The following is a 26,038-nucleotide window of genomic DNA, read 5'->3' as shown; positions in this document are numbered from 1 at the left end:
AAAGAACACTTTGTGCTATTACAATATTTAACTGATACAGTTTATTAATAGTAATAATCAACTTTTATTGATTTTTATATAAATACCTTATAGAATGTTTACAAACATGTTTTTCCAATATATTTATGTTATGACAGACATTTCTTCATGAAAGTATTTGTTAAGTCTGTGCAGAAGAAGTGGGGAAAAGTGAAAAGAGAAGAGGGAAAACAAGATTTCAAAACAAATCTTCAGTGATGAGTCTAAATATTCAACAATTATTTCCTTTTATAAAAATCACAGGCTTATAACTTTGAAACAGCAAAAGTGCGGTGCATTCATTAAAAAATTAGTAGTGCCAAATATATTACTTCGGCATCACATTTCTCTTTCTAAATATATTCAGATTCACATGTTTTTATACTTATTAAATAATGGTTTTAAACAATAACCATCAAAACCTTTAGTTACATAATCCCAAATCTAGATTAAATCATGGTAATATTGATATTTTAAAAATTCCAATTTATTTATTCATCAGTAAAATGTAGTATTTGACAACGTCCATAAGAATAAGCCTCCTATGTGTAGGAAGATGATAATCTTATTACATCTGCTATCAATTAGGTCATTTACATGGATAATTTATCCAAATTTTTTTCTACACTGATGTTTTCACTTGAATAAAGTAATATCAATAGTCATTGTCATGCCAATACTGAAGAATTAACCATTCCTGAAACAAGGACCAATCTTCATATTAGCACTTCTTGGTTATGGTTCTTAGTCTTGGTATTATTAAGCAGAATGAATTTTCCTTAATGAATATGGATGGATTAAGGCAAAAGGATATAGCCTAGTCCCCTTTATCACTTATTCTCTATTTTATTTAAAATTGTTGAGACTATACAAACTACAGATCTGCTGGCTAGAAAGACTCATGTCCCTTGGATCAACATCTGGCCTTTTAAGCATGAGATTAAAATCTTGGTGTTCACCTTATCTTCTCTTGATTACTGTTATGATCATTCCTCAGCAGAACTCACAACGCTGATTTTCAAATGATACCAATGCTATGTATCTTGGCTGTACACAGAGTATTTTTCCTTATTAAAAATATATTAAGAATAATTGGGCAATCTACTCAGTCTTTGTAAGCTCTCCATTGAATAATTTTTCATTTTTACAACCATTTTTTGCATGGCTGTTGCACTTTTCTTCTGTCATCTTTTTCACGTAACTAAGTGGTCCCTTCCCCTCAAAGGAAGAGGGATTTTTGAACGAGCCTCCAATTCTATCCCACAATGTGAAATACTGTCCATAGTTGTAGTCAAAGAACATGTGGTGGTCTGTGTGATGAGCTGAGCCATTAATAAGTGGCTTTAAGATTTCGGGGACACGAAAATCACCATCATGAATGGAAATTGTCCAGATATTAACCAAGACGTACAAACCTAAATAAACTACCTTATGTAATGGAAAAATAAAAGGGTATATATGGTAAGGTAGACTCTGAAGGAAGCCATCCACAGGGTGAAAAGCATGACTTGCAAATGGAGAAGGAATCTTCCAAACATGATGAGGTTTATGTATGCGCTATAGAAAAAAAGGACACAGTTAGCACCACAAACATTACCCAGTGTAACATTCAACTCATGTTGTGGGAATGACCTAACTAGAAAATCCTTTCAAAATTAGCAACATCACTTTATAAAATGCCCTTCTTCTTTATCGCAAAACAGTAAAATTCTAAGACAGCCCCTGCAGACCCATAAACAAAAATGTACCTCAAAACAAAATGTGCCTCATAATAGCTGTCATGACTATGGCTACTCAGGCATTTAATATAGATAGAGGAAATTCTTGGAAACAGAACAGAATTTATAATCATACATTGCTGAAATATGTAATTTTTTTTTCTTTCCCCTACAAATGACCCTACCTTATATACAAGTCTATGATGAAGGCCTCTGTGAATCCAGTAGATCAGCATGTCAGTGAAAAAGAGGAACGATACTACACTAAACATGAGTTGAAACCAGCCTAGAAGAGACAACAGGAAACAGAATAATCAAAATTCAGCTCCTAGGATTAGAGTTTACTTTTTACATGTCCATCTAAGTGAAAAATGGGATCCCAGATTCAAACACTGTAAACTAATCTCCCGCGACTCCCTGGAATCTAGTCATTTACTCATTTCCCTCTCATATGTACTGGAAATGTCCCACCTAAAGTGTTTCTTAATTAAACTATAAAGATATTTATAAAACAGAAGAGAATATGCCTAAGACATCTATACTATTTAAATCTCTGAGAATTGTCATTTCCTTCATATCACTCTTCCCAAAACATATCTTTACATATTACCTCCCTCCTTAAAACTTCATTTTCCACTAAATACCTTAAACCTAGCATTTATTCCAACCCATTCTGATCTTCCCAGTCTCATTCTTGTACTTCTGCTCTAACCAGGCTGGCTTTCTTAATGTCTTCTCCATGTATTGAGGTCTTACCTCTGTATCTTTCCTCATACTTTTCCAAGAATCTAGAATGCCCTCCCTTCCCATATTTTTCCTCATATCCTACCTATTTTTCAAGGCCCACCTGATTCATCATGCTAGTATACATTTTTTGTTCCCTCGTGGGTGTTGGTGCCATCAAACCTGGGTTCAAGTCTCAAATCCCTCAACTATTTGTTACTGAAACTCTCTCTATACCTCATTTACTCACCTATCAAAGGAGCATAGTAATTATACCTACCTCATAGAATTGTTATAGGAAAAACTGGGCTGATACATGGGAAGAGTTTAGAACTATCACTAGCACATATTAACACTGAATAAATGCTATTACTCTTACTTTCCATACACTACATACTAAACATGTATCTTAAAATAATTTCAGAATTTCACAAGAGTTTTGTCACTGCAGGACTGTTTATCATAGAAAAAAAGTAACAATCTAAAGGTCTAATATTTAGGAATCCTTCACGTAAATTATGGCTATCCACACAATAAAATGCTATGACTAGTATACTATATAATGTCAATACTGACATGAAAATATGGGCATATATATTGCTAACAGAAAAAAAAACAGGGTCCAAACCCATATGCATAGTAGGACTTCATTTGTGTAAATAATGAAGTCTACAGGCTCAGAAAAGTGGAAGGATATATATTGAAAGATTTTCAGTTTCTAAGTAGCAAGAGAATGGATTTTTAGAAATCTGTATTTTCAACAATTATCTGTATGACTCAAGTTATTTTTTTTAGAAGTCTGAATCCAGTAACAATAATAGAAAACAAATGCAGGGATCTATTGCTGATCATTCCAGTCTTCTCCCAGGCACAATTTCATCTACAATAGACTTTAAAATGGACAGACAAAACTAAAGAAATGCATATAAGTGGCAAGACACGAATGCAGGAAATAAAACACTAAAAACAAATGAATAATTTGTAATTTTCTTAAAAGAAGAAAAAATGAGGAAGATTTGGTTCTATAAAGAGACCGACCCGTGCTCAGCCCACTTTCCTCCTGAAGAATATTCATGTTAGTTACTTACCACTTGGATACTCTCCTATGTCGTCATACAATTTGCTGTAACCTCTCAACTCTAGCAGGAACAATGCAACGGTAGGAATACTCATCCATGGCAACGCCTGGACAGTAAACTTAATCTCTCGAGAGACTTGATTCTGAAAATGAAATTTCCAATACTTATAAATCACAAAATCTATGTTATACAAAACTAGCACAAAATTATTTCAGATTGCATTTTTAAAATTCCTTTTATATGAAGGGGCTTGCCTCCAAACTGTCTCTATTAAAATTTTAGTATGTGGGAATGGGTGTGTAAGAAAGTCATTCCTTTTGTGCTGAGCAAATGCAATAAATATTTTAGATTCTGATATCTTTCTCCTTCCCACAAAATATATATTCTAAACTTCTATTATGGAATAATCATTTCTTTCATAATTAACTTCTATTCACATCCTGTTTATTTTTTTGTTGTTTGGTCAGTCCTTGGAGTAACAAATACAAATAACTGAAATGGAAAAATGATTTCTAAACAACTCTAAAACTAGTGAGACTGAATCCCCTCTCTAGACAAAAAAAAAAAATTCAATTTGTGAAAGTCATATATTAAAAGAATTACATCAATGTGTGCATTTATTCTTCAATATCAGCATAGCAGTTCTCCTCTCTGTATCTAGCAAGATAAGATACCAGACTAACAACTTTTTCTAAAAAGTTAGGTTTGTTTAAATTAAGGAAAGGAGAAGGGATTAGCCCTCACAAAAATATCTAACTCATTTGTGGCTCATCTCAAAACTTTAATTGTTAAAGTTATATATAATCAGTTTAATCTGAAAATCTCACAAATTCATCATATTATTTTTACTGTAACAGTAGTTAGAAAATAGGTAAGAAAATCTCTTACCTTTAAAAATTGTGGATGTTTCATTAATGAATGATCATAGACAAAATAATAGCTCACTGTTGCACAGAAGAAATAAAGGATATAAGCACCAATATTTGTTACAATCAGGAGACTAATGGTTTGTCGGAAGATATCATCCTCTGGCCATGTGGCTGGATATATGTATGGTGTAAAAAAATAATAATCTGCAGCACTGAGTACAAGATCCATCTTAGCCCCTAAAAGATAAACACATGTAACAATTACTTACCATGTCTACTTTTACTAAGCAAAGATTTTTCAAAAACTATATCTAAAATTCCTGATTTAAGAACCACCATATGTGGTACAAGTCTTCTGCTACCAGAATCCTCTGAATGCCATCTTTAAAGCTCCAGGCGACTTAAATATGTCTAGTCCAATCTCTTCATATCATATATGGGAACAGGAAATTTTTCACTAAGGTATCTCATTAAGCTATTAAGCTCAGGTCCAATTACATTTTAGTGTTCTTTCTTTCTGCATCCTGTGGCAATATGACAAGTAGTAAAGATGGGAATACAGGGTTTACTCTGTCAGCTACAAGTTTCAGCTGCATTGCTCTCCTTCAAGGATTCATATTTCAGAGATCTTTGTTTCAACACTGAGACCTAAGATAAATTCTCTAAAAGGTATCTATGCTGCCAACACAACCATAGAAATCAGGGACTACCTGTTCTGGGGGTGACATTCCCATTGACAGAACATAGGGAGAATTGGTTCTAGCTCCCAAGTAGCTAGAACTACAGATGTGCACCACCATGCCTGGCTAATTTTTTTATTTTTGTAGAGAGGGGTTCTCTCTCTTCTTCTGGGATTCTCATTGTGCTTATGCTGGTATACTCCATGGCGTCCCCAAGTCTCTGAGGGTTTGTTCATTTTTCATTCCTTTTTATTTCTATTCCTGACTATATAATCTCAACTGACCTATCTTCAAGTTCTTTGATTCTGTGTTCTGTCAGCTCAAATCTGCTGTCAAGCTAAACAGTTAATTTTAAATTTCAGTTACTGTAGTTTGTAACTTCTGAATTTCCATTTGGTTCTTTAAAAAATAATTTCTATCATTTTATTGATAGTGATCTACTTGGTGGGAAATTGTTCTCATACTTTCTTTTAGTTACTTATACATGCTGTTCTTTCTTTAGTTCTTTTAATATATTTATAGGAGATGACTTTGGTCTTTGCTCAGTAAGTCCAACATGGACTTTCTCAGGGACAGTTCCTATTAATTGCCTTTTTTGTGTGTATGGGCCATACTTTGTATTTTATACTTTTTTGTGTGTGGAAAATGGAAAACTTTAAATAATATGATATGCACTCTGGAAATCATATTCTCCATATACCCTCCCCTGCCCCAGGACTCACTTAGCTGTTGTTTTTGCTGTGCATTTAAGTGACTTTCCTGGACTAAGTGTATAATCCTTGTATCCTCTGTCATGTGCAGCTATTGAAGTCTCTCACTAATGACTGGATAGATTTTCTTAAATGCCTTGAACCAATAAGTCTCCTATCATTTGCGGAGGTGCTGTGTGTTGGGCCAAGCTTTCAACATTTCCGTGGGCAGTCTACAACTCTAACTAGCCTTCACTTCTTTCTTGCACTAACCCTCAAGGTCAGCCAAAGAGAAGAGATTAGGGTCTTCTTCCATCTTTCTCGGGTATGTGCACAGCCCTGCTTATGGAGATCATTCTAGAATCCCAGGAAAATATCAGAACTTTTCAAAGCCTCCTATGGACATCTCAGTCTTCAGTATTTCCTTTTAATTATTTTCAGTCAGGCTTTTGTTAGTGCCAATTGGTAACAGTGCCTCCAGGAGCTGTGATATTGAACAATGATTCTTCTTGACACACACCCAAGGGACAGGACTTTTCACATTGAGCAAGTTCCAAGGTCAAATAAACACAAGCCTTGAGAATTGCCAGCAATGTCAAATGGTCTCATGTATGGTGGTAGTTCCCATACTGTCTCCTTTAGTAAGATACTACACAGACACACCATGTGTAAGCTCCTACAACTCCGTGTTCTGTCCTGTTATCAATGACAGATGTTGCCATTCTTGTTTGTCATTATCCAGTAGGCTATCTTAAACTATTTTTGCTATATTTTCACATGCAATTAAGCCCTAAGTAACAAAACAACAACAGCAACAGTACCAGCAAGCAACAGGCAGGAATACCTGGTAGGTGCACCAAGACACGGTGGGTGCCTCAGTCAGCTCGAGTCAGGATTTGTCACCAAATGAGTTTGAGTGCTGAACTTAAAACAAAAACAAAATAACCTTTTGGTTTTCAGGGCCTTCCAAACTTCCAAATGATAGCCAAGGGGCTATGAACCTGTATTCCATTGTGTAACTTCACTGTTGTTTATTTTAAACACGTACATAAATATTTAGATAGGTTCCAATCTTTTGCTATTACAACTAATGCTACAATGACTAACCCTGCATTGAGTAAATTTCTGCAAACAGAAGAGCTAAGTCAAAGAGTTACTGCACTCCTAACTTTGGTAGATATTGCTCAATTGCTCTCCACAGGGGTTGTACTACTTTGAAAGTCCTCAAACAACATAGGATAGTTGCTATTTCTCTACAATTTTATCAACAAGTGATACCATCACACTTTTGGATATGCATCAATCTAACAGGAAAGAAGGGATATTCCAGTGTATATTTAATTTACATTTACCTCATTGTGAATGAAGTTGAGCATCAATCATATGTTTAGAATAATTTATATTTTGTCTGTGTTTATCTGTTTTTATTCTTTGCCCATTTTCTCACTAGGTTTTTAGTCTCTTCGTAAAAGTCAAATTCTAGGATCTCCTTACTTAGTAGGGAGTTTAGCCCTTTGCCTATGATATGAATTATGAATATTTTCTCACTGTTGGGGAAAGAAAAATTTAATTAACATCGATGCCAGAGAGTAACATATATCTCTCATCACATATGCCATTTTTAATTCATTCAAATAATAATTTATTAAGTGTTAAGCACTACACTAGGTAATGAGCATACAAAGATTAAAAATATACAGTCTAAATCAGTTTTAAAGCTAAGGCAACTACAGAAACAATTACATCAATATGACAAATGCTGTAATAAAAATGTATATGCAAATTCTATGAAATCAGAAAAGACAACACAACTACCTCAGCTTACAATAAAAACCTTCCTAATGAATATGACATTAGATTTGGTCTTTTAAGGACATCACCAGGAAAAAAAAAAGATTAGGGATAATTCAAAAGGTATCAGTTCACCATTTTTTTAATGACTGAGTAGTACTATATGGTATACATATACCACATTTTATTAATCTACTCATGTATTGGTGAACTAATACCACTTGGATTAACCTGGATAGAACTGGAGATGATTCTTTTAAGTTAAGTATCACAAGAATGGAAAAACAAACGTGTACTCACCATTAAATTGGAACTAGTTGATCAACACCTACGTGTTGGAAATAAGGAATAAGGAAATAACATTCATTGGAAAGCAATCAGGTAGGAAGGGGAAGGAGGGGGTGAAGTCAATTCACATCTAATGGGTAGGTACAGTGCACACTATCTGGGTGACAGGCACACTTACAACTTTCACTCAAATGGTACAAAAGCAATTCATGTAATCAAAACATTTGCACCCCTGTAATATTCTGAAAGAAGAAAAGAAAAGAAAAGGTTAGGGATAGTATTTTAAATAGAAGTAGCAACTACAAAGCATGGCTCATGGCTTACTGAGTGTGGCTGGTGAATGCCAAACAGTGTGATAAGGGTAAGGCAGAGGGAAAAACATATTAAGGAATGAACCAGGTTAAGAGAAGATTGGTGTTAGACTATGAAGGGATCTGCTGCCCTGCTAAGGAATTCGGATTTTCTCTCACACACAGTGGGGAGACACTGAAGATTTTTGAGCAGGAAAAAGATATAATTAGACCCATATTTCATAAAAACCATTCCATTAGAAATATGAATAATGATGGGAAGAAGGGAGAGTAGTCTGGTTGCTCCTGTGGTAGACTAATCCAGAGAAAATGACAGTCTGATCTCAGGCAGTAGCAGTGAGAATAGCCACATTCATCAGAGGTTTATCAAGTAAAAACATCCATAAGACTTGGATAATCCACAGATACCGAATGTGAAAAAGTGAAAAATCTAGGATGGCTGTGAGATTTTGGCTTGTCTGAGTAGATGGTGGTGTCATTATAACTGAAATAAGGAATACTGGCAGAGCTAGTAGATGCTGGTGAGGTGGTATTGGGAGTGGGTAAGTAATGATGGTTTCAATTTGGATCTTAAAATCTAATTACCTGTGGTTCATCTGGGCTCCTAGATATAAGAAGTAGGCTACATGTAAATATGAATCTGACACTCAAAAGCAAGCCTCATAAATAGGTAGTAGTTGAAGTCATAAAGATGAAGATTGTCAAAGGAGGCAGTGTAGCAGGGGAAGTGCACTAAGTAAGTAATACCAGGGAACCTAAACATTTAATAATTGAAAAGGAGATTGTACACCACTAAAGGTTGCTAAGAGTTGACAGGCTAATCTACATGTTACCTATAGTGCTACATAGCCCTAATTCAACACAGTACCCAGATACAGCCAAAAAGAACTCAGACATTAGCAAGGAATCTTCTTCATTCAATCTTAAATATCGAGTATAAGTAAAACAAATAAACAAACAAAACTCTTTAATGTTGCTTTTACCTGAAGACCATGCTAATTGTGTTAATTTGTATAGTCCCTGCACATTACTGCTGCAACAGTAAAATTGTGCCTGGAAGGGCGAGAACTAGTACCTCAGTCAATCTAGAGGCAGTTTAGACAATGAAATTAAACTGGTTCTAAAGGTAGAACTTTTAGTTTCCATTAATTCTATTTGTAGAATGTAGTAATTAGGTATTCATTAATATATTGCTGTAATTTCTGACATCTAACATACAATCTTCTGAAATCAATAATAATATCTCAACACTGCAATTAAATTTCCAGGTAAGTTTATATTCAAACCCACATCTGTAAAATGGAGATAACTAAGTAGTCTTTTGACACTATCTGACACACAAGAGGTACTCAATAAATAAGAGCTATTATTATTACTGTTATGGGAGCCAAAAATGAGTCAAAATTAATGTAAGGCAAAAAAGGTCCCATCTGACGTTTCTTTGAAAAATAACTGCTAGTAGCTAATATTAATATTTACTATATACTAGGTACTATAAATATTTTTCATATATTATCTCATTTAGCCCTTCAAGAAACCTCAAGAGTTAGGGCAGTAGTATTACTTACTTTATAGAAGAAGTGAGGCACAAAAAATTCAAGTAACTTGCCCAGAGTCATATAGTAAATAAATGCTGGAGCTAGGATTCAAACACACATAGGCTGGTTGCAAAGTTCATGGACTTTCACCAACTTCTATTGCCTTTTTAAAAATTTTTTAAATGGGCATTTATTGAAACCTTAAAATCTGTACCCCCATAATATGCCGAAATAAAAAAGAAAAAAAATTCTACAAGCTCATGTAATTTTGTGTGTAATTTTAAGGAGTTATAACTTCTCAATTAAGGGGCTCCACAGACACTAGGTACCACTGCTTGAAACAGAAGCTGGTATTTTATCTTTGCAGAAATAAAGAAAACGTTTCTTAAAATACAGTTATCAATAGAACAATATTGGGCTTAAAATGACTGAGTCTATTATTATTACCTTTTTGTTTAACTTTAAAAGTATAGATAATAGCTAACATTTATTGAGAACTAGGTATTATTTTAAGCACTTCTTGTATAACCTCATTCTCACAATTGTATGAGGTGGCTACTTCTATAATCCCCACTTTAGAGACAGGGAAACTGAGGTCAGGGTATTTAAATACTTTCTCAGTAACAAGTAACAGCTGTGATGTACATTCCGGAGCCTGTTCTCTTTGCTACTACATTATCTCTCAAAATATTTTATGTGCAGATGGGGGAATTCTGAGTACCACTCCATCCTAATTACATTACATAATGAATGGAAAAGCACTCTACAAATGATCAGGGGTCATGTATTTATTATCTATTAGGTATTTACCATTAAAACTTAAAGATGATAGTGACATAAACACAAGTAACCTCATAGAAGGTTTCGGCTAAAAATACCAGGCTACCACAAACTTTCCAGCTGAAAGTAATGTCTTCTTCACCTATACCACCTCCAAATCTACTCTGCTATAACATAGGGATGGCAGTATACATGAGTTTTCCTTTTACAATGCTAAAGTCATAGATTGTTTCCCGTTCTCTTCTACTCTGCCCAAACCCTAAATTGTCCCTCCCTCCTAATTACAGTAACTGAGGCTTGCACTGCAATGGTCAAGAGTTCAGATACCGAAGAACTCTTCAGCCTAACTCCTTTGCCCATTAAAAAACAAACCAACCCTCCAAGAACGAAGGAAAAAGTAAAGCATCAGTGTTTAGCAGCCAGACTTTCCTTGGATAACAGATCCGCAATAGCCAACATCAAATACTGCATTTTCCTCAAGCCCTTCCAAGTCTGTGGTCCAGACCTCCCCGTGGAACCAGAAATCCCTCCCTTGCCAAAGGAAGGGCCCTCAGCCGGAGGTCTCAGTTCGGCCAGCCTGCGTCCCCCACGCCCCGCACTCGTCCTGGCACAGCCCTGGCAGCCTGTTCTAAGGACGCCCAGCTACCTGCCAATCTCTGCTGCCCGCCACCGCAGGTAGGTTTCCCCGCGGCGTTCGCGACACCTGCCCAGTGCCTGGCATCTGGGAGGCCCGTGCGCCCTCAGCCTTCCCTACCTGGGCTACATCTCCCTAATTTCTCTCTATCCCCTAGTCTTCCGCGCCTCCCCTGGCCCGCTCGGGGGTATTCCGCCTCCTTCGCCCGCACCCCGCAGCGCCCACCTGGTGGGGTCCGCAGTCGCCCCGGACGCCTCGGCTCGCCAGGAAGCCAGGGCAGGTTTTCGGTCTTCAGGAGGGCTGGGCCGGGAGGGGCGGAGCCACAGGACACGCGCAGGGCGGCAGGAGCGGCCAGCCAATCAGGGGCCGGCGGCATAAGCTGATATGACGGCGGATCGCGCGACTCGCCGGATCGCGCGACTCGGCGGTGCGCGCCTCTCCGCGGTCACGTGGTCGCGCCGCGCTCGGCCACGCCCCCTCCGGCTCCGAGACCGAAGCTGGGGGGCGGGAACCCGATTGGGGTCCCGAGGCGGCGGAGGGCGGGGTTTCAGGTTTGTGTGCGGTTTTTAACTGGCACTGCTGTCTGCTGCTCAGAGTTGTGCCTAGCTGGTCTGCGGTTTTTATGCAAACAGTCCTAAAATGGTGCTCTCTCGGGAGAAATAGCTGGCATTGCCTTTAACGCAAATGTCGGAGGCACCCTCCAGTTCAGCTGAGGGATGTTGCGACAGCCGTGGGACGGCTGCTAACACTCTTAAAACCACAGGCTGCAGCTTCTATAGCAATGGCTGGCTGGAATCTGGATGGACAGGCTTACGTAGATTGTTAAAGGGTGACAAGATGAAGATAAAGCTGGACAGAGACCTTTTCATAGTGATGGTTGTCAAAAAAAAAAAAAGTTACCACAAATTTAGTTTAAAGCTCTAATTGGCTTTTATTTGAGATTCATGAATCAGGGCAGCATCCTATTCCATGAAATAGAATAAGAGCTCCCGCGACCTGAGCAGAGGAAGCTGGCTTTATAGGCAGAGAAGGCCTGAAGAAAGCAGATATAGTCGTTTCAAAGTTACTTTCCTTATAGGGTTGAAACAGATGGGACTGACTCGTCACGCCAGCTCAGGTAAACTGGGCCCCTTCTGTTTGGTTGCTGTGAATCTCCTGGGTTTTTTTTTTTTTTTTTTTTGGAAAACTGGCTCATTTCAAAGTGTAACTTCCTTAGGTGGCATTTCACACTAATGACCCCATTCTGTTATAATTTGGTGTGGTCTGCTGGGAACTATGTGTAAAATCATAAATCAGTACATGGAAGGCATACATTGGTTCGGCCCAAAAAAGCAGGACATCTGGGGGTGGAGGGGGACCGGTATTGCAGGTTATAGGTGGATTTAAAGATTGTTTGATTTATAACTGGTTAAAGAAATGAAGCTTTGTCTAAGGCTGACCTCCCTTCTCTTCATGGCTAGTAATTCAGCTTTAAGGTTTTTCTAGGGTCCTCTTGGTCAAGACGGAATCCATTCAGTTGGTTGGGAGGCTTAAGGTTTTATTTTAGTTCACACAGGTTAAATTTGTTTTAGACTGTTTTAGATTGTTTTAGACTGATCTCCTTTCCTGGACTCCAACAAACCAGACCAAACCAAAAGGAAGTCACTCATGCGAAGTTCCACATAATTACACAGAAACTTTAAAGAAATAGGTAGATTTCCAAACAGATCAATGTTTCTTGGAAACAGGAGATTCACAGCAACCAATCCAAAAGAGCTTAGTCAATCTGAGTCATGAAAATAAGGAAGTCTCTTCTGCTCCAACCCTTGCAAAAAAAGTAACTGAAGTAACCTGATGTTAAGCAATTTGCTTTTTTCTATTGTTCTGGGTTTTTTTGTTGTTGTTGTCATTATTTTTACCACCTTACAAAAACAAAACGTCATGGCCAGCAGAGCAGGAATTCTTTTTTATAGAATGAAATGCTGCCTGATTCTACAAATGCAAATAAAAGCCAATTAGATCTTAAAATTTGTCATTTTGTCTTTTGATATCCCCTTTACCTTGAATTAATTTCACATTAAAAAAATAGCAGACTTCTCTTGAAACACTGGGAAATATGACAACATTTAGCCTAGTTTCCTGCAGGGGAGTAAGTGCCTGCAGCCAAATTGGCTTCCCTTTTCAAATAGCTCATGTGCCTTTCAGTTTGGTGGAATCACCACAGCTCTTTATGGTCTTCCCAAGCTAGCTAAGGTATGTTATTTCCCTAGTTACTGCAGGTGTTTGAGTGTGTTTTCTGACCTAGCATCTTGATATTTGGAGAGAAAAGCCATATTAAGTAAATAATAGACATAAACAATAAATGATAGAAATGAAGAATTTTTAAGGGGAAAATATATCATGATCCAATCTGCCTTTACCAAGATATTTCTGGTAGCTAAATGTGCATAGCATAGTGCAGGGATGGGGAATCTTTTCATGTTGGAAGACCATATTAATTTAGCTGTAATCAAATAGGGTGCATTCAAGAAACTTCAATTAGATATACTGAAAAATGTACATTATTTTGTAAAAATCTAACTACTGTGTACTTAATAATTTCAAAAAATGAAAACTATTTGTTGAAGCCCAATCACCAACATGATGGTATTAGGAGGTAGGGCCTTTGATAGGTGGTAGATCATGAGGGCAGAATGCTTATGAATAGAATCAGTGCCCCCATACAAGAGGCCCCAGAGAGCTGCCTTGCCCCTTCTACCATGTGAGGACACAACAAAGAGACAAGAGACAACCATCCATGAACAAGAAGCAAGTCCTCACCAGACATCAAATCAGCCAGCACCTTGATCTTGGACTTCCCAGCCTCTGGAACTGTGAGAAACAAATCTGTGTTGTTTATGAGCTATTTCATCTATGATATTTTTAGCAGCCTGAAAGGAGTAAGAGAGCCAGAATTATGAATTTTTTCTGTCTAGCTGGTGGATATATTGGCCTTGTGTATGTGTTGGGCCCTATTCCCTCTAATTATTTTGGATGGTCTTCACCACCACCACCACCTCCCCCAGCCCCAGCCTTAGAGCTGATCAGTACTAAAGGAGGACCCTCTACAGATGTCTGGGATTATCTCTCTTTGCAGCTCTCTCCTCTCCAGTACGCTGCCAGTGAACTTTAGCTGCCTTGGTTTCTCCATATTCTCGGCTCTGTCTCCTCAATTCAGGGAGTCTTTTGGGCTCCACCTGAGTTCTCTTTCCCTGCATTGTAGCCTAGAAACTGTATCAGAGCAATAAACTGTAGCAAAAATTTGGGGGCTCATTTGTATCTCCTTCCTTAGATAATGCTGTCCTTCATTGCCTGATGGCCAATATCTTGAAAGCTATTTTTTTAACTGTATTTTGGTTGTTTCTGTTATTGTTGTTTTGGGCAGGAGAGTAAACTCCACCCTGTTATTCCATCTTGTCCAACTGACAAAGTCAGAATTCATTCTCTAAGCACTTTCCTATACTATCTTCTATGGTATGTAGAAAAAGTACATACATATTTCAAATATATATGGCTATCCTTATTGCCATCTGCGGGGCCCTGATCCCATGTTATGAAGTTGCAAGCAGAAATGGAAGGAGAAGTTTCATAAAGACCTCTGTGAATTACAGAAGTAGAAGCACTGCTGCTTCAGGGCCATGTGGTGACAAAATGCGACACATGGTGAAAAGTGAGGTAGTCTCCTCATTTCTTGATGGAACACAGTCTGATTGCAGTGCATTGAGGACTGACAGGCATGCTGGGCCATTTAAAAAAATTTTAGTCTATTTTTATCGAAGATGTATTCCATTTAACAATACAAATAGTATGTAATAGCTCATAAAGGAAATAAAAGCAGTGCCTACCTCCTAAACCTGCTCTGCAGAGGCAACTATTTTTTGCTATTCTGGCTATATATTCTGCCATTTACTTCTATTAAAACAAACAAAAAATAGTCGTGCTTGCTGTGCTGTTTGGGTATTTGTGTGCTTTTTCACTTTGGAGCCCTGGGATTGAGAGTCTGGGCCAGGAACAATGCTCTTACAGACAGCTGGTGATGTGGCTGCCTTGGCAACAGCAGAGCACAGGATTGTTCACGTGTGCATATGGGGCACACCCATAAATCCCTAAAATAACTGAGGGAGGCTTTGTGTGGGACTGATGGGTAAAGGAGCACTTCGTCTGTGACACTTGAGCTATTAGTGTTGATGTGTTGTCATTCATAACCATGGGCTGGTGGGGCCAGGGGAAATTTGGGTTATAAATGCAAACTATTTTGTGCCAAAACAGGACAGGAACACAGGGAGGATATTGACTTACTCTCTTTAAGGAAGTCAAACAAATCTCACAGCACAAGCTAAGACTTGAAAGAGAAAAGGGAGTTCACAGGGTTAGGTGATAAGAATAGAAGGTGAAGGGAATTGCCTTTGTAATGGATGACAAAAATGAAAGAGGAGAGGATGTTTTACAACGTGAGAATAGTACTATAAAGCTAGGAATAGTTTTATAAATGAGGCGCAAGAATGAATGATTTGTATTTGTTGGGATTCTCTGAAAAGTGGGAAGAATTTCTCCACAGGAAAATTTAGTTTGCTTCAGCTAGCCTTTTGGGGATACTTCTAATCCAAGATCACTCTAATTTAAATTCTCGTTTTGAGGTTTCTAATACAAGATGGCAAGAATTTGGCATCTAACATATATAAGGGCTGGTTTTCAGTTTAAATTCTTGTCACTGATTTCCTCCCTTTGCTTAACACCAATATTTGAGCTTATTTGGTTGGTTTCATAGTCGCCTGGGGCCAGTGGCATTCTTTATATATTCTGGATATATAATTTATCAATTTTATATATTGCTGATATATTCTCCCAAACTGTAGTTTGGCTTTTCTTTATCTTAATGGCATCTTTTAATAATATCTTTTGTTAGATTTATTCCTATTTGATTATTATGTTATTTGACTTTTTATGTTTATTTTAAATGATAAGATTCTTAATTTTAATGTAGTCAATTTTCAATCTTTTCTTTTATATTTGGTTCTCTTTGGATCCTACTTAAGAAATCTTTGCATATCCTAAAGTCACAAAGACATTCTATTATCTTATTAAAACTTTGTCTTATCTTTGCATTTATGTCTACAAACCACCTGAAGTTGCTTTTTATGTCCAGTGTGAGGTAAGGATCCAGATCCATTTTTCCTCCTTGCCTATCCAATCAACCCTACACCATTTACTGAAAAACTGTTATTCATTGTTTTGCAGTAACATCTTTGTCAACAATCCAAGTGTCCATATATATATATGAGGTCTGTTTCTGGAATATATTTCGTTGCTTTTTCTAGCTATTCTTGTACCAGTACCGCATTGTCTTCATTCCAGAAGCTTAAGACTCAAGATGCAAAAGAATCAGCCCTTCAACTTTGCTCTTGTCTTTAAGATCATCTTGGCTTTTCTGGCTCTTTCCATTTCCATGTAAATTTTATAATCAGGTTGTCAGTTTCCACAGGAAAATCCTTTAGGCATTTTGACTGTGATTGTTTTGAGTCTATAGATTGATAAGGAGTATCTGGAAAGAGGTTGACTGATGACCTACAGAATAGGACATTTTGATTACCTAATTATTGAAGCTGCCTCAGCCATGAATGATGTGTCAATTCACACGTTCACTCTGAGTTTACCCTTTGACCTCCTTGTTACAGTTCTCTTATTCCTTCCAAATCCCTGACAATATGGCCAAAGCATTAGCCATTGCCAGTGAATGTAAATAGATATGTATATATCTTGCCATCCCTCTTTCTGGGCAAATGAACAACTAAATGAACTGCTTACACTACCTCCTTTGTTATTGTCATTCAGGGATGCCCTGAGTATAGCTATAATTCAATAGCCATCCACTTCTGGCTGATGGCAGATTGTTATGCAGAATAATCTGTAAACTAGTCCCCAGTTTTTAATTCCTCAGTCAACTGGAGATAGGGCTGAGCTGAAGGAGAGCTGAGTTCCTCAGGAGTAGTTGCCACTTCCAGCTGCTTAAGCTAAATGTTGAAAACGGAATCTCTGCTATGTTTATCAATAAATTCCTACCCGGTCTAGTGCTCTTATAATTCATTCCCAGATTTCTCTCCATGTAAATTGGCAAAATATTGCAATCCGTTTGGCATATGAGTTATCTCTTCCTAGGTTAGTCACTGTATACATCCCCCTAGAGAAGGGGTTGGCAAACGATGACTCGTGAGCTAACTACCTGTTTTCATAAACAAAATTTTATCAAAAATCAACCCTGCCCACTTGTTTGCATATTGCTTATATCTGCTTTTGCACTACAACAACATTTTTGAGTGGTTATGAAAGAGACTATATGGCTTGGAAGCCTAAAACATTTACAGTGTGTTCCTGTAAGAAAAACTTTGCCACCCCCTGCTCTAGTTATAGGTTGAAATGCTATGAGAGATGGTGAGAGGGCACTGGATGAGCACTGTGACTGAGAACCTTATCGGGTCTTTAAGCATCGGGGATAACCTCAGATGGGAAGGATAGGCTACTCCTGCCCGAAGGGAGGAATTCAGATTTTCAGGTTTCTCAGTTTCATTGGAATTCACATAAATGTCATCATCCCAGTATTCAGGATCCTGCTCTTTTTCTATGAATGTCCTAATTTTTACATAAGAGACTTGACAAGGCTATAAACACAGTTTATACTGTAATTCTGTAATCCTCAGTATCACATTTTAAATCTGGTTTTTATTCAGACATATCAACCCCTGAGACTATAAGAGATAAGAGATTCTTTTCGAGGGACTCGGAAGGGAACCAGAAGTTCTCTGGTTCTCTAAAGGTACTTTGAACCAGGGTTCTAAAGCCCTGAGCTTGTTATTTTTCTTCTGTGAGATCCCGAGGACAATCCAAAGCAGATAACCCCCCCTCACAGTCCTCATTTCCACCATGAAGTGCTATTGCTTCAACTATGGCTAATAATCTTTAAGTAATTATATTTCACTCTGGATTACCAGTGTTCTGTTTTCTTCTAGTGATGAGGTCATCACTAGTAACCAGGCAAGACGACGAGTCATAGATTTCTACAGGATCTGTTTTTGGAACGAATACTAATAGCATAATAAATTCTTTATCAGTTAGAGTTCAGACAGGAAATCAGAAACTACTGTGAAAAGATTTACTATATGCATTTAGATGCTTTTAAAACTACTGGAAGATCTGGAGAGAGTGAAGGTCAGGGAGAACTGCTGTGAGCTTCCAGAAAAGTAAAGACTGTAGGACTCACAGTAAGCTGCCATAGATATGAGCTACCTATGGTACCAAAGCAGTCCCAGGAGCTTGCCTGGAAGCTGCTATAGACTTTCTGTCCACCTTCTGCCCAAGAGTCTACCTGCTACTGCTAGTGAATAATGACTTCTGCATCTCTTCCATTCCTCAAATACCATACAAGTGCCTTTCATTGGCAGATTCTAAATTGACCCCCATCCCTGACAAGGGATTCTTGGAAATATATGTATATGCTTCTAAATTTCATGGGACAGTGATAATTCCTATATAAATAAAGCACATTTGATTGGGATGCTATTAGGGAATATTAGAGGTAACACTGAATGACATGTAGAAAAGAAAGCTCCCAAATCATGCCCACAAGCCTCTCAGCTGAGAGCATGAAAGGATGAAGGACATGTTATTCATTTGACAACAGTCCAATATACTGAATAAATAAATATTTCCCCAAGTAGCCTGTGGGATACTGGTGTTATGATGTGATTTGTCAATAAAGGATTCCACAGCCAAATGTTATACATTTGAGAAAAGCTGAACACTTGAGCCCATTCTTTGAGAATTATAGTATGTATAGTTATATTAAAGGGTCTGAGAAAACCTGCCATATAGAAACCGTGATTTTTCCTCACACAGCATCTCCCCAACGCTGTTAACTGCTCTTGTTCCCCGACCCCTGGCTGCCCCAGTGTCTGAAGAGCATCCTAAAGAACACATTTAAGGAAATGCCAACCATGAACTATTTCTCTCGTTCTTTTTATGGGATTGTGTTAGATCACAATTGACTAGGAGTGTTATAAAGAGTGAAATAAGAAATTGCAAATGCAGAAATCCAAAGCCAACATATTTGAGATAGTTGGCCTGAAGCAATATTGAAAGTATCTAGTGGAAAGAAGTCATTTATACTGCAACAAAATTGTGGATATGAAGGAATATGGGGGAGGATGATTTCTATGCCGAACCTAAACTGTATCCAGAGCTAGTTGTATAATGCTTTCCAGTCTGCCTACAAGCATAAGCTGAGGGAGCTTTCTTCACTACATTCACTAAGGCGTGGGAAACACACTGCACAGGCATCCTACAGACAGATCAGGTAGTATAAAACTGAGTTTATCAGAAGTGTTCCTCCTGGAGCTATTTCTGACTATACACAGTGTGATTTAGGAATAGGTGCTAGTTCAAGTTGTCATTCATTACTTGCTACCAAAAAGTTTTAATTAATACAAAATTAGGCCGGGCATGGTGGCTCAAGCCTGTAATCCTAGCACTCTGGGAGGCCGAGGCGGGCGGATTGCTCGAGGTCAGGAGTTCGAAACCAGCCTGAGCAAGAGCAAGACCCCGTCTCTACTATAAATAGAAAGAAATTAATTGGCCAACTAATATATATATAAAAAAATTAGCCGGGCATGGTGGTGCATGCCTGTAGTCCCAACTACTCGGGAGGCTGAGGCAGAAGGATTGCTTGAGCCCAGGAGTTTGAGGTTGCTGTGAGCTAGGCTGACGCCATGGCACTCACTCTAGCCTGGGCAACAAGCGAGACTCTGTCTCAAAAAAACAAACAAACAAACAAACAAAACAAACAAAATTAATGCCCCAAATCGAGTGTTGAGAATAACCTTAAAATATAGAACTAACTTTATGTGAAAGAAGCCACACAGGCTGGGTGCGGTGGCTCACGCCTGTAATCCTAGCTCTCTGGGAGGCCGAGGCGGGTGGATCATTTGAGCTCAAGAGTTCAACACCAGCCTGAGCAACAGTGAGACCCTGTCTCTACCAAAGACAAAAAAAATCCCAAAACCCAGCCAGGCGTTGTGGTGAGCGCCTGTAGTCCCAGATACCTGGGAGGCCAAGGCAGAAGAAGACACAGTAGCCTGAAAATGGTAGTAGGACATAGTCAAAGCGCTTAAAGCAAAACGAACAACGTCAATCAAGAATTCTATCTCCACCAAAACCATGCTTCCAAAATGAGGAAGACATTAAGACATTCCCAGATCAACAAAAACTGAGAAAATTCTTGCTAGCAGACATACCCTACAAGTCATTCTAAAGGGAGTCCTTCAAGCAAAAATGAAAAGACACTAGAAAGCAATTCAAATCCACATGAAGAAATGTAGAATACCAGTAAAGGTAACCACATAGGTAAATATACAAGACAGTATAAATTTATTTTTTGTTGTAACTCTTTTTTCCTCCTATATAATTTAAATGACAATTGCAAAAACCAAAAATTACAAATCTGTTGATGAGCAGTTGTTGTATAAAGATATAATTTATATTATAAGAAGAGCACAAAGGAAGGAGTAAGGAAGATATTGGAGCAAAGTTTTTTATACTATTGAAATTAATTTGGTATTAATATGAACTCAATTTTTATAAATTATGATTCCCAGTGCCATTCAAAAAAGTAAAAAAGAAATAAATGATAAAATGAAATACTACAAAGTATCCATTGAATACAAAATAAGGTAGTAATGGAAAAATGAAGGAACAAAAAGACATAAGACATATAGAAAATAAATAGAAAATGACAGGTGTAAATTCTGCCTTAATAGTAATTACATTAAATGTAAATGGATTAAACACTCTATTCAAAGACAGAAATTAAAAGAATGTGTTTTTTTCAAACATGACACAACTATATGCTGTCTAAAAAAAAGAACAAAGAAGGACAATTTATAATGATGAAAAGAGTAAGTCCCTTGAAAGACATACAATTGTAAACATATATGCATCTAAAATAGAGCTCCAGCACACAGGAAACAAAAACTGACAATTGAAGAGAGGAACAGACAATTCAACAATAAATAGTTGGAGACTTCAACATCTTACTTTCAATAATAGTTAGAACAACTAGACAGAAGATAAACAAGGAAATAGAAGACAACACTACAAGCAGACCTAACAGATATATATAGAGAGATCACTCCACAAAATACGCAGAATATACATTATTCTCAAATGCACATGAATGTTTTCCAGCCTAGATCATATGATAGGCCATACAACAATCTTCAATAAGTTTTTAAAGATTTAAATCATATAAAGTGTATTCTACTATAATGGAATGAAATTAGACAGCAACAACAGAAGGAAATTTAAGAAGCTTACAAATATGTGAAAATTAACACACCCCTAAATAACAAACAATTAAAGAAGAAATCAGAAAATAAATTACAAAATATCTTGAGATAAGTAGGGGAAAAAAAGCCACAACATACCAAAACTTAATGGGATCAAACTAAAGCAGTACTTTGAGGAAAATTATAGCTATAAATGTCTATATTATAAAAGAAGAAAGATCTTGTATCAATAACTTTGTCTTCCACCTTAAACTAAACTAAAAAAAAAAAAAAAAGATGAGCAAACTCATCCAAAGACAAGCAAAAGGGAGGAAATAACAAAAATTAGAGCAGAAATATGTGAAATAGAGAATGGAAAAATAATAGAGAAAATCACTGAAACCAAAAGTTGGGTCTTTGAAAAGTTCAACAAACTGAGAAAACTTTAGCTAGACAAATTAAGGGAAAAAAGATAGAAAACTCAAACTACTGAAATCAGTAATGAAAGAGGGGACATTACCACCAACCTTATTGAAATAGAGTGGATTATAAAGAAATACTCTCAACAATTGTACAAACTTGATAACCTAGATGAAATGGATAAATTCCTGGAAATATAAAAACTTTTAAAACTGAATCTTCAAGAAATAGAAAATTTGAATAAACTTATAACAAATAAAGAGACTGAATTAGTAATTTTAAAACTTGCCAAAAAAAAAGGCCAGGATAAATGATTTCACTACTGAAGTTTTTCAAATTTTAAAGAATTAACACCAATTCTTCACAAACTCTTCCAGAAAAATAGAAGAGAAGAGAACACTACACAACTCATTTTTTTAGGCTGATGTTATCCTGATACCAAAACAGGCAAAGACATCACAAGAAAATAAAACTACAGAGCAATATCCCTTATGAATATGAAAGCAAAAATCCTCAACAAAATAGTAATAAATTAAATTCAACAACATATAAAAAGATCATGACCAGGTGGGGTTTATTCCAAGAATATAAAATTGATGTAAATCTGATAATAAATGAAATGTGCCTTTTTATATAAAAAAACCAAAAAACACATAATCATCTTAATAGAAAAAGAGAAAGCATTAAAAAAAACCCTAAAAAACAAAAAACCCTTTCATGATAAAAACAATCCACATATGAGGAATAAAAGGATACTGCCTCAACCTGAAAAGAAGCATCTATGAAAAATCCACACCTAACTTCACACTTAATTTTGAAAGACTGAATTTTTTTACTCTAAGATCAGACAATATTGGACTGGAGATTCTAGCCAGGGTAATTAAGCAAGAAGAAATAAAAGGCATCCAGATTGAAAAGAAAGAACTAAAACTGTCTTTAGACTCAGATAATATTATCTGGTAAATAGAAAAGCCTAAGGAATCTACAAAAATACTATTAGAACTAATAAACAAGTATAGCAAAGCTACAAAATACAAGACCAATATTCAAAACCCAACTGCATTTCTATATATTAGGAATCCAAAAAATAGAATTCAGAAAACAATTTCATTTATAATGGCATCAAAACAATAAAATAGTTAGGAATAAATTTAACAGAAGAAGTGCAAGATTTGCACACTTAAAACTATAAAACATCATTGAGAAAAATTCAAGAAGACCTAAAAAAATGGAAAAATCTGTGTTCTTGGATTGGAAGACTTAATAGTAAGATGGCAGTATACAACAAATTGAGGTATAGATTCAATGCAATATTGATATATTCTAGCTGAATGTTTTGCAGAAATTGGCAAGCTAAAGCTAAAATTTACATGGAAAAGCAAGGGACCCCAGAGTAGCCAAAACAAACTTTAAAAAAATGAAGTTGAAGACCTTGCCCTTTCAAATTTCAGCACTTACTATAAAGCTACAATAATCAAGACTGTGTGGGCTTGTTAGACATAAAGACAGACATATAGATCAATGGAATAGAATTGAGAGCCCCAAAATAAACTTACACATTTATGGTCAATTTATTTTCAATAAGTGTGCCAAGGCAATTAATTCAATTAAGAAAAATAGTCTTTTAAACAAGTGGTGCTGGAACAACTGCATATCCTCATGCAATTAAATGAAGTTAGACTCCTACCTCATACCCGATATAAAAATTAACTTGAAATGGATAATAGACCTAAATGTAAGAGCTAAAACTGTACAAATTTTAGAAGAAAACATAGGCATAAATCTTTGCTGTCTTGGATTAGGCAAGAGTGTCTTGGATGTGACACCCAAACCACAAGCATCATAAGCAAAAACATAGATAAATTTGGCTCCATCAGTATTCAAAGGGCACCGTAAAGAAGGTGTGAAAAGATAACCCATAGAATGGGAGGAAATATGTGAAAATTATATATCCGATAAGGGTTTTAATTTATATCAGGAATATACAAAGGATTCTTACAACTCAATAAAAAAGGGAAAAAATCCACTTTTAAAAATAGGCAAATGATTTGAATCAACATTTCTTTAAAGAAGGTATGCATAGGACAATAAGCACATGAAAAGACGCTTAGCGTGAGTCATTAAAGAAATGCTAAACAAAAGTACAATGAGATACTGCTTCACACCCACTAGGTGGGCTATAATGAAAAAGACATAACAAGTATTGACAAGGATGTGGAAAAATTGGAACTCTCATACATTGCTGATGGGACTGTAAGATGGTGTATTTGCTTTGGAACATAGTGGCAGTTTCTTAAAATGGTAAACACAGAATTACTATGTTACCCTGTAATTCTACTGCTAGGGAATGTCCAAGAGAATTGAAAATATAGCTCCGCACACAAACTTGTACATGAATGTTCACAGCAACATTATTTATAATATCCAAAAAGCAGAAGCAACTCAAATGTCCATCAGCTGATGACTGGGTAAACAAAGTGAGGTATATCCAACCATACAATGGAATATTAGTTGAACATATAAAGGAATGAAGTATGGATCCATTCTACAATATGGATGAATTCTGAAAACATTATGAAGCTAGGCATAAAAGGCCACATATTATATGATTCTGTGTATATGAAATGCCCAGAACAGGAAAACCTATAGAGACAGAAAGTAGGTAGTGTTTACCAGGGGCTGGAGGGAAGAGAGGTTAGAGCGGGTTTGCCAATGTGTATGGGGTCTCTTTTGGGGGTGATAAAATGTTCTGAAATTAGATAGTGGTAATGGTTGCATAACTCTGTGAATAAACTGAAAACTACTGAAGTGTACACTTTAAAAAGGTTAATTTTATGATAAGTGCTTTATACCTCAACATAAAATATGTGAAAAATTCAAACCATATTATCGGGGGTTCATGACATCCCCAGTAAAGATAGGGTCTCTGGGCAGAATGCATTGCAAGAGATGAAAGAAACAAAGTCACAGACACAGGAATAATATTTAAAGTGTGGGGAAGTCAGGGGGCCACCAGCACTCGATGCAAAGGTGGTGGTGACTGGAACCCAGCACTTGCTTTTATTCTCTTTGTCATGCTACAGAATACAATGATCTCATGTGAAAAAATCATGGAATACAATGGAGAGAAGTCTCGAGGCTCCCCCAAAATCCCAAGATGTCCTAGGTTAGGGGGCCTCAAACTTTTTAAACAGGGGGCCAGTTCACTGTTCCTCAGACCCTTGGAGGCCCAGACTATAGTTTAAAAAAAACTATCAGCCGGGCGCGGTGGCTCACGCCTGTAATCCTAGCACTCTAGGAGGCCAAGGCGGGCGGATTGCTCGAGGTCAGGAGTTCAAAACCAGCCTGAGCAAGAGCGAGACCCCGTCTCTACTATAAATAGAAAGAAATTAATTGGCCAACTAATATATATAGAAAAAAATTAGACGAGCATGGTGGTGCATGCCTGTAGTCCCAGCTACTCGGGAGGCTGAAGCATGAAGATCCCTTGAGCCCAGGAGTTTGAGGTTGCTGTGAGCTAGGCTGATGCCATGGCACTCACTCTACCCTGGGCAACAAAGGGAGACTCTGTTTCAAAAAAAAAAAAAAAAAAAAGCAAAGAAACTATGTGTTTTCCACTTATGAGAAAGGGAGAGAAGGAACTTGGCCCGGTTACAGCAATAGAAGCCTGAAGTCCCTTCTTCTGGGCTGACATATTGCAATCTACCTCCACAGCAATAAGAAGTTTTCATGTCAGGCCTCTCTGGCTTTTCAGGCCTGAGACGCCTCAGGCTCTCAGGTGAGAGCATGCTTTGCTGTCTCCCAGATCGCTGATATGTCCCTCAACTAGGCAGTTAACCTCTGCACTTATTTCAGGCTCCTGCTCAAGGCATAGCTTCACCTCAGACAGCCTCAAATGGCATCCCTAAGTCCCAGTGTTCTTCATCCCATCACCATATAGCACATGTGGTACATGTAATAACAAAAATATATCCAAAGGACAGAGGTATTACATGGGGTGAATGATAATTCTATAGGGAGGAGGATCTCAGATAAAATGCAGAAAGGAGGTCACACCTATACAAGGTTTTGAATAATAAATGATCAGACACAAGGGTGTTTCAGATATGGATCTACATCAGGAGTTATTGCAGATATATTAACACATTTGGTAAGATTGAGTAATTTAT

General features: G+C 37.1%; 1 protein-coding gene across 6 annotated transcripts; it reads right to left on the bottom strand.

Moving 5' to 3' along the window:
* Positions 1-9: 9 nt before the first annotated feature.
* On the bottom strand, positions 10-11,444 carry SC5D (sterol-C5-desaturase). Of its 6 annotated transcripts, none has more exons than XM_012789894.2 (7): positions 11,344-11,441; positions 7,868-7,895; positions 6,621-6,700; positions 4,427-4,644; positions 3,548-3,680; positions 1,922-2,022; positions 10-1,575 (listed from the first exon to the last, which is right to left on the bottom strand). In XM_012789894.2, the coding sequence occupies exons 4-7, from the start codon at positions 4,634-4,636 to the stop codon at positions 1,120-1,122; spliced, it is 900 nt and encodes a 299-aa protein (XP_012645348.1). In that variant the 5' UTR covers positions 4,637-4,644; positions 6,621-6,700; positions 7,868-7,895; positions 11,344-11,441; the 3' UTR covers positions 10-1,119. The 6 variants fall into 6 exon arrangements, with proteins under 6 accessions (XP_012645348.1, XP_012645351.1, XP_012645353.1 ...); XM_012789897.2 differs by having other exon boundaries at positions 6,621-6,695; positions 11,344-11,437; XM_012789899.2 differs by lacking the exon at positions 6,621-6,700 and having other exon boundaries at positions 11,344-11,437.
* Between the last annotated feature and the right edge of the window lie 14,594 nt (positions 11,445-26,038).

This window comes from Microcebus murinus, chromosome 4 (genome assembly GCF_040939455.1).
Source record: "Microcebus murinus isolate Inina chromosome 4, M.murinus_Inina_mat1.0, whole genome shotgun sequence".
In the NCBI taxonomy this organism is placed as follows: domain Eukaryota; kingdom Metazoa; phylum Chordata; class Mammalia; order Primates; family Cheirogaleidae; genus Microcebus; species Microcebus murinus.
The sequence above is the reverse complement of the archived record's forward strand: the minus strand, read 5'-3'. Positions and strand labels throughout refer to the sequence as shown.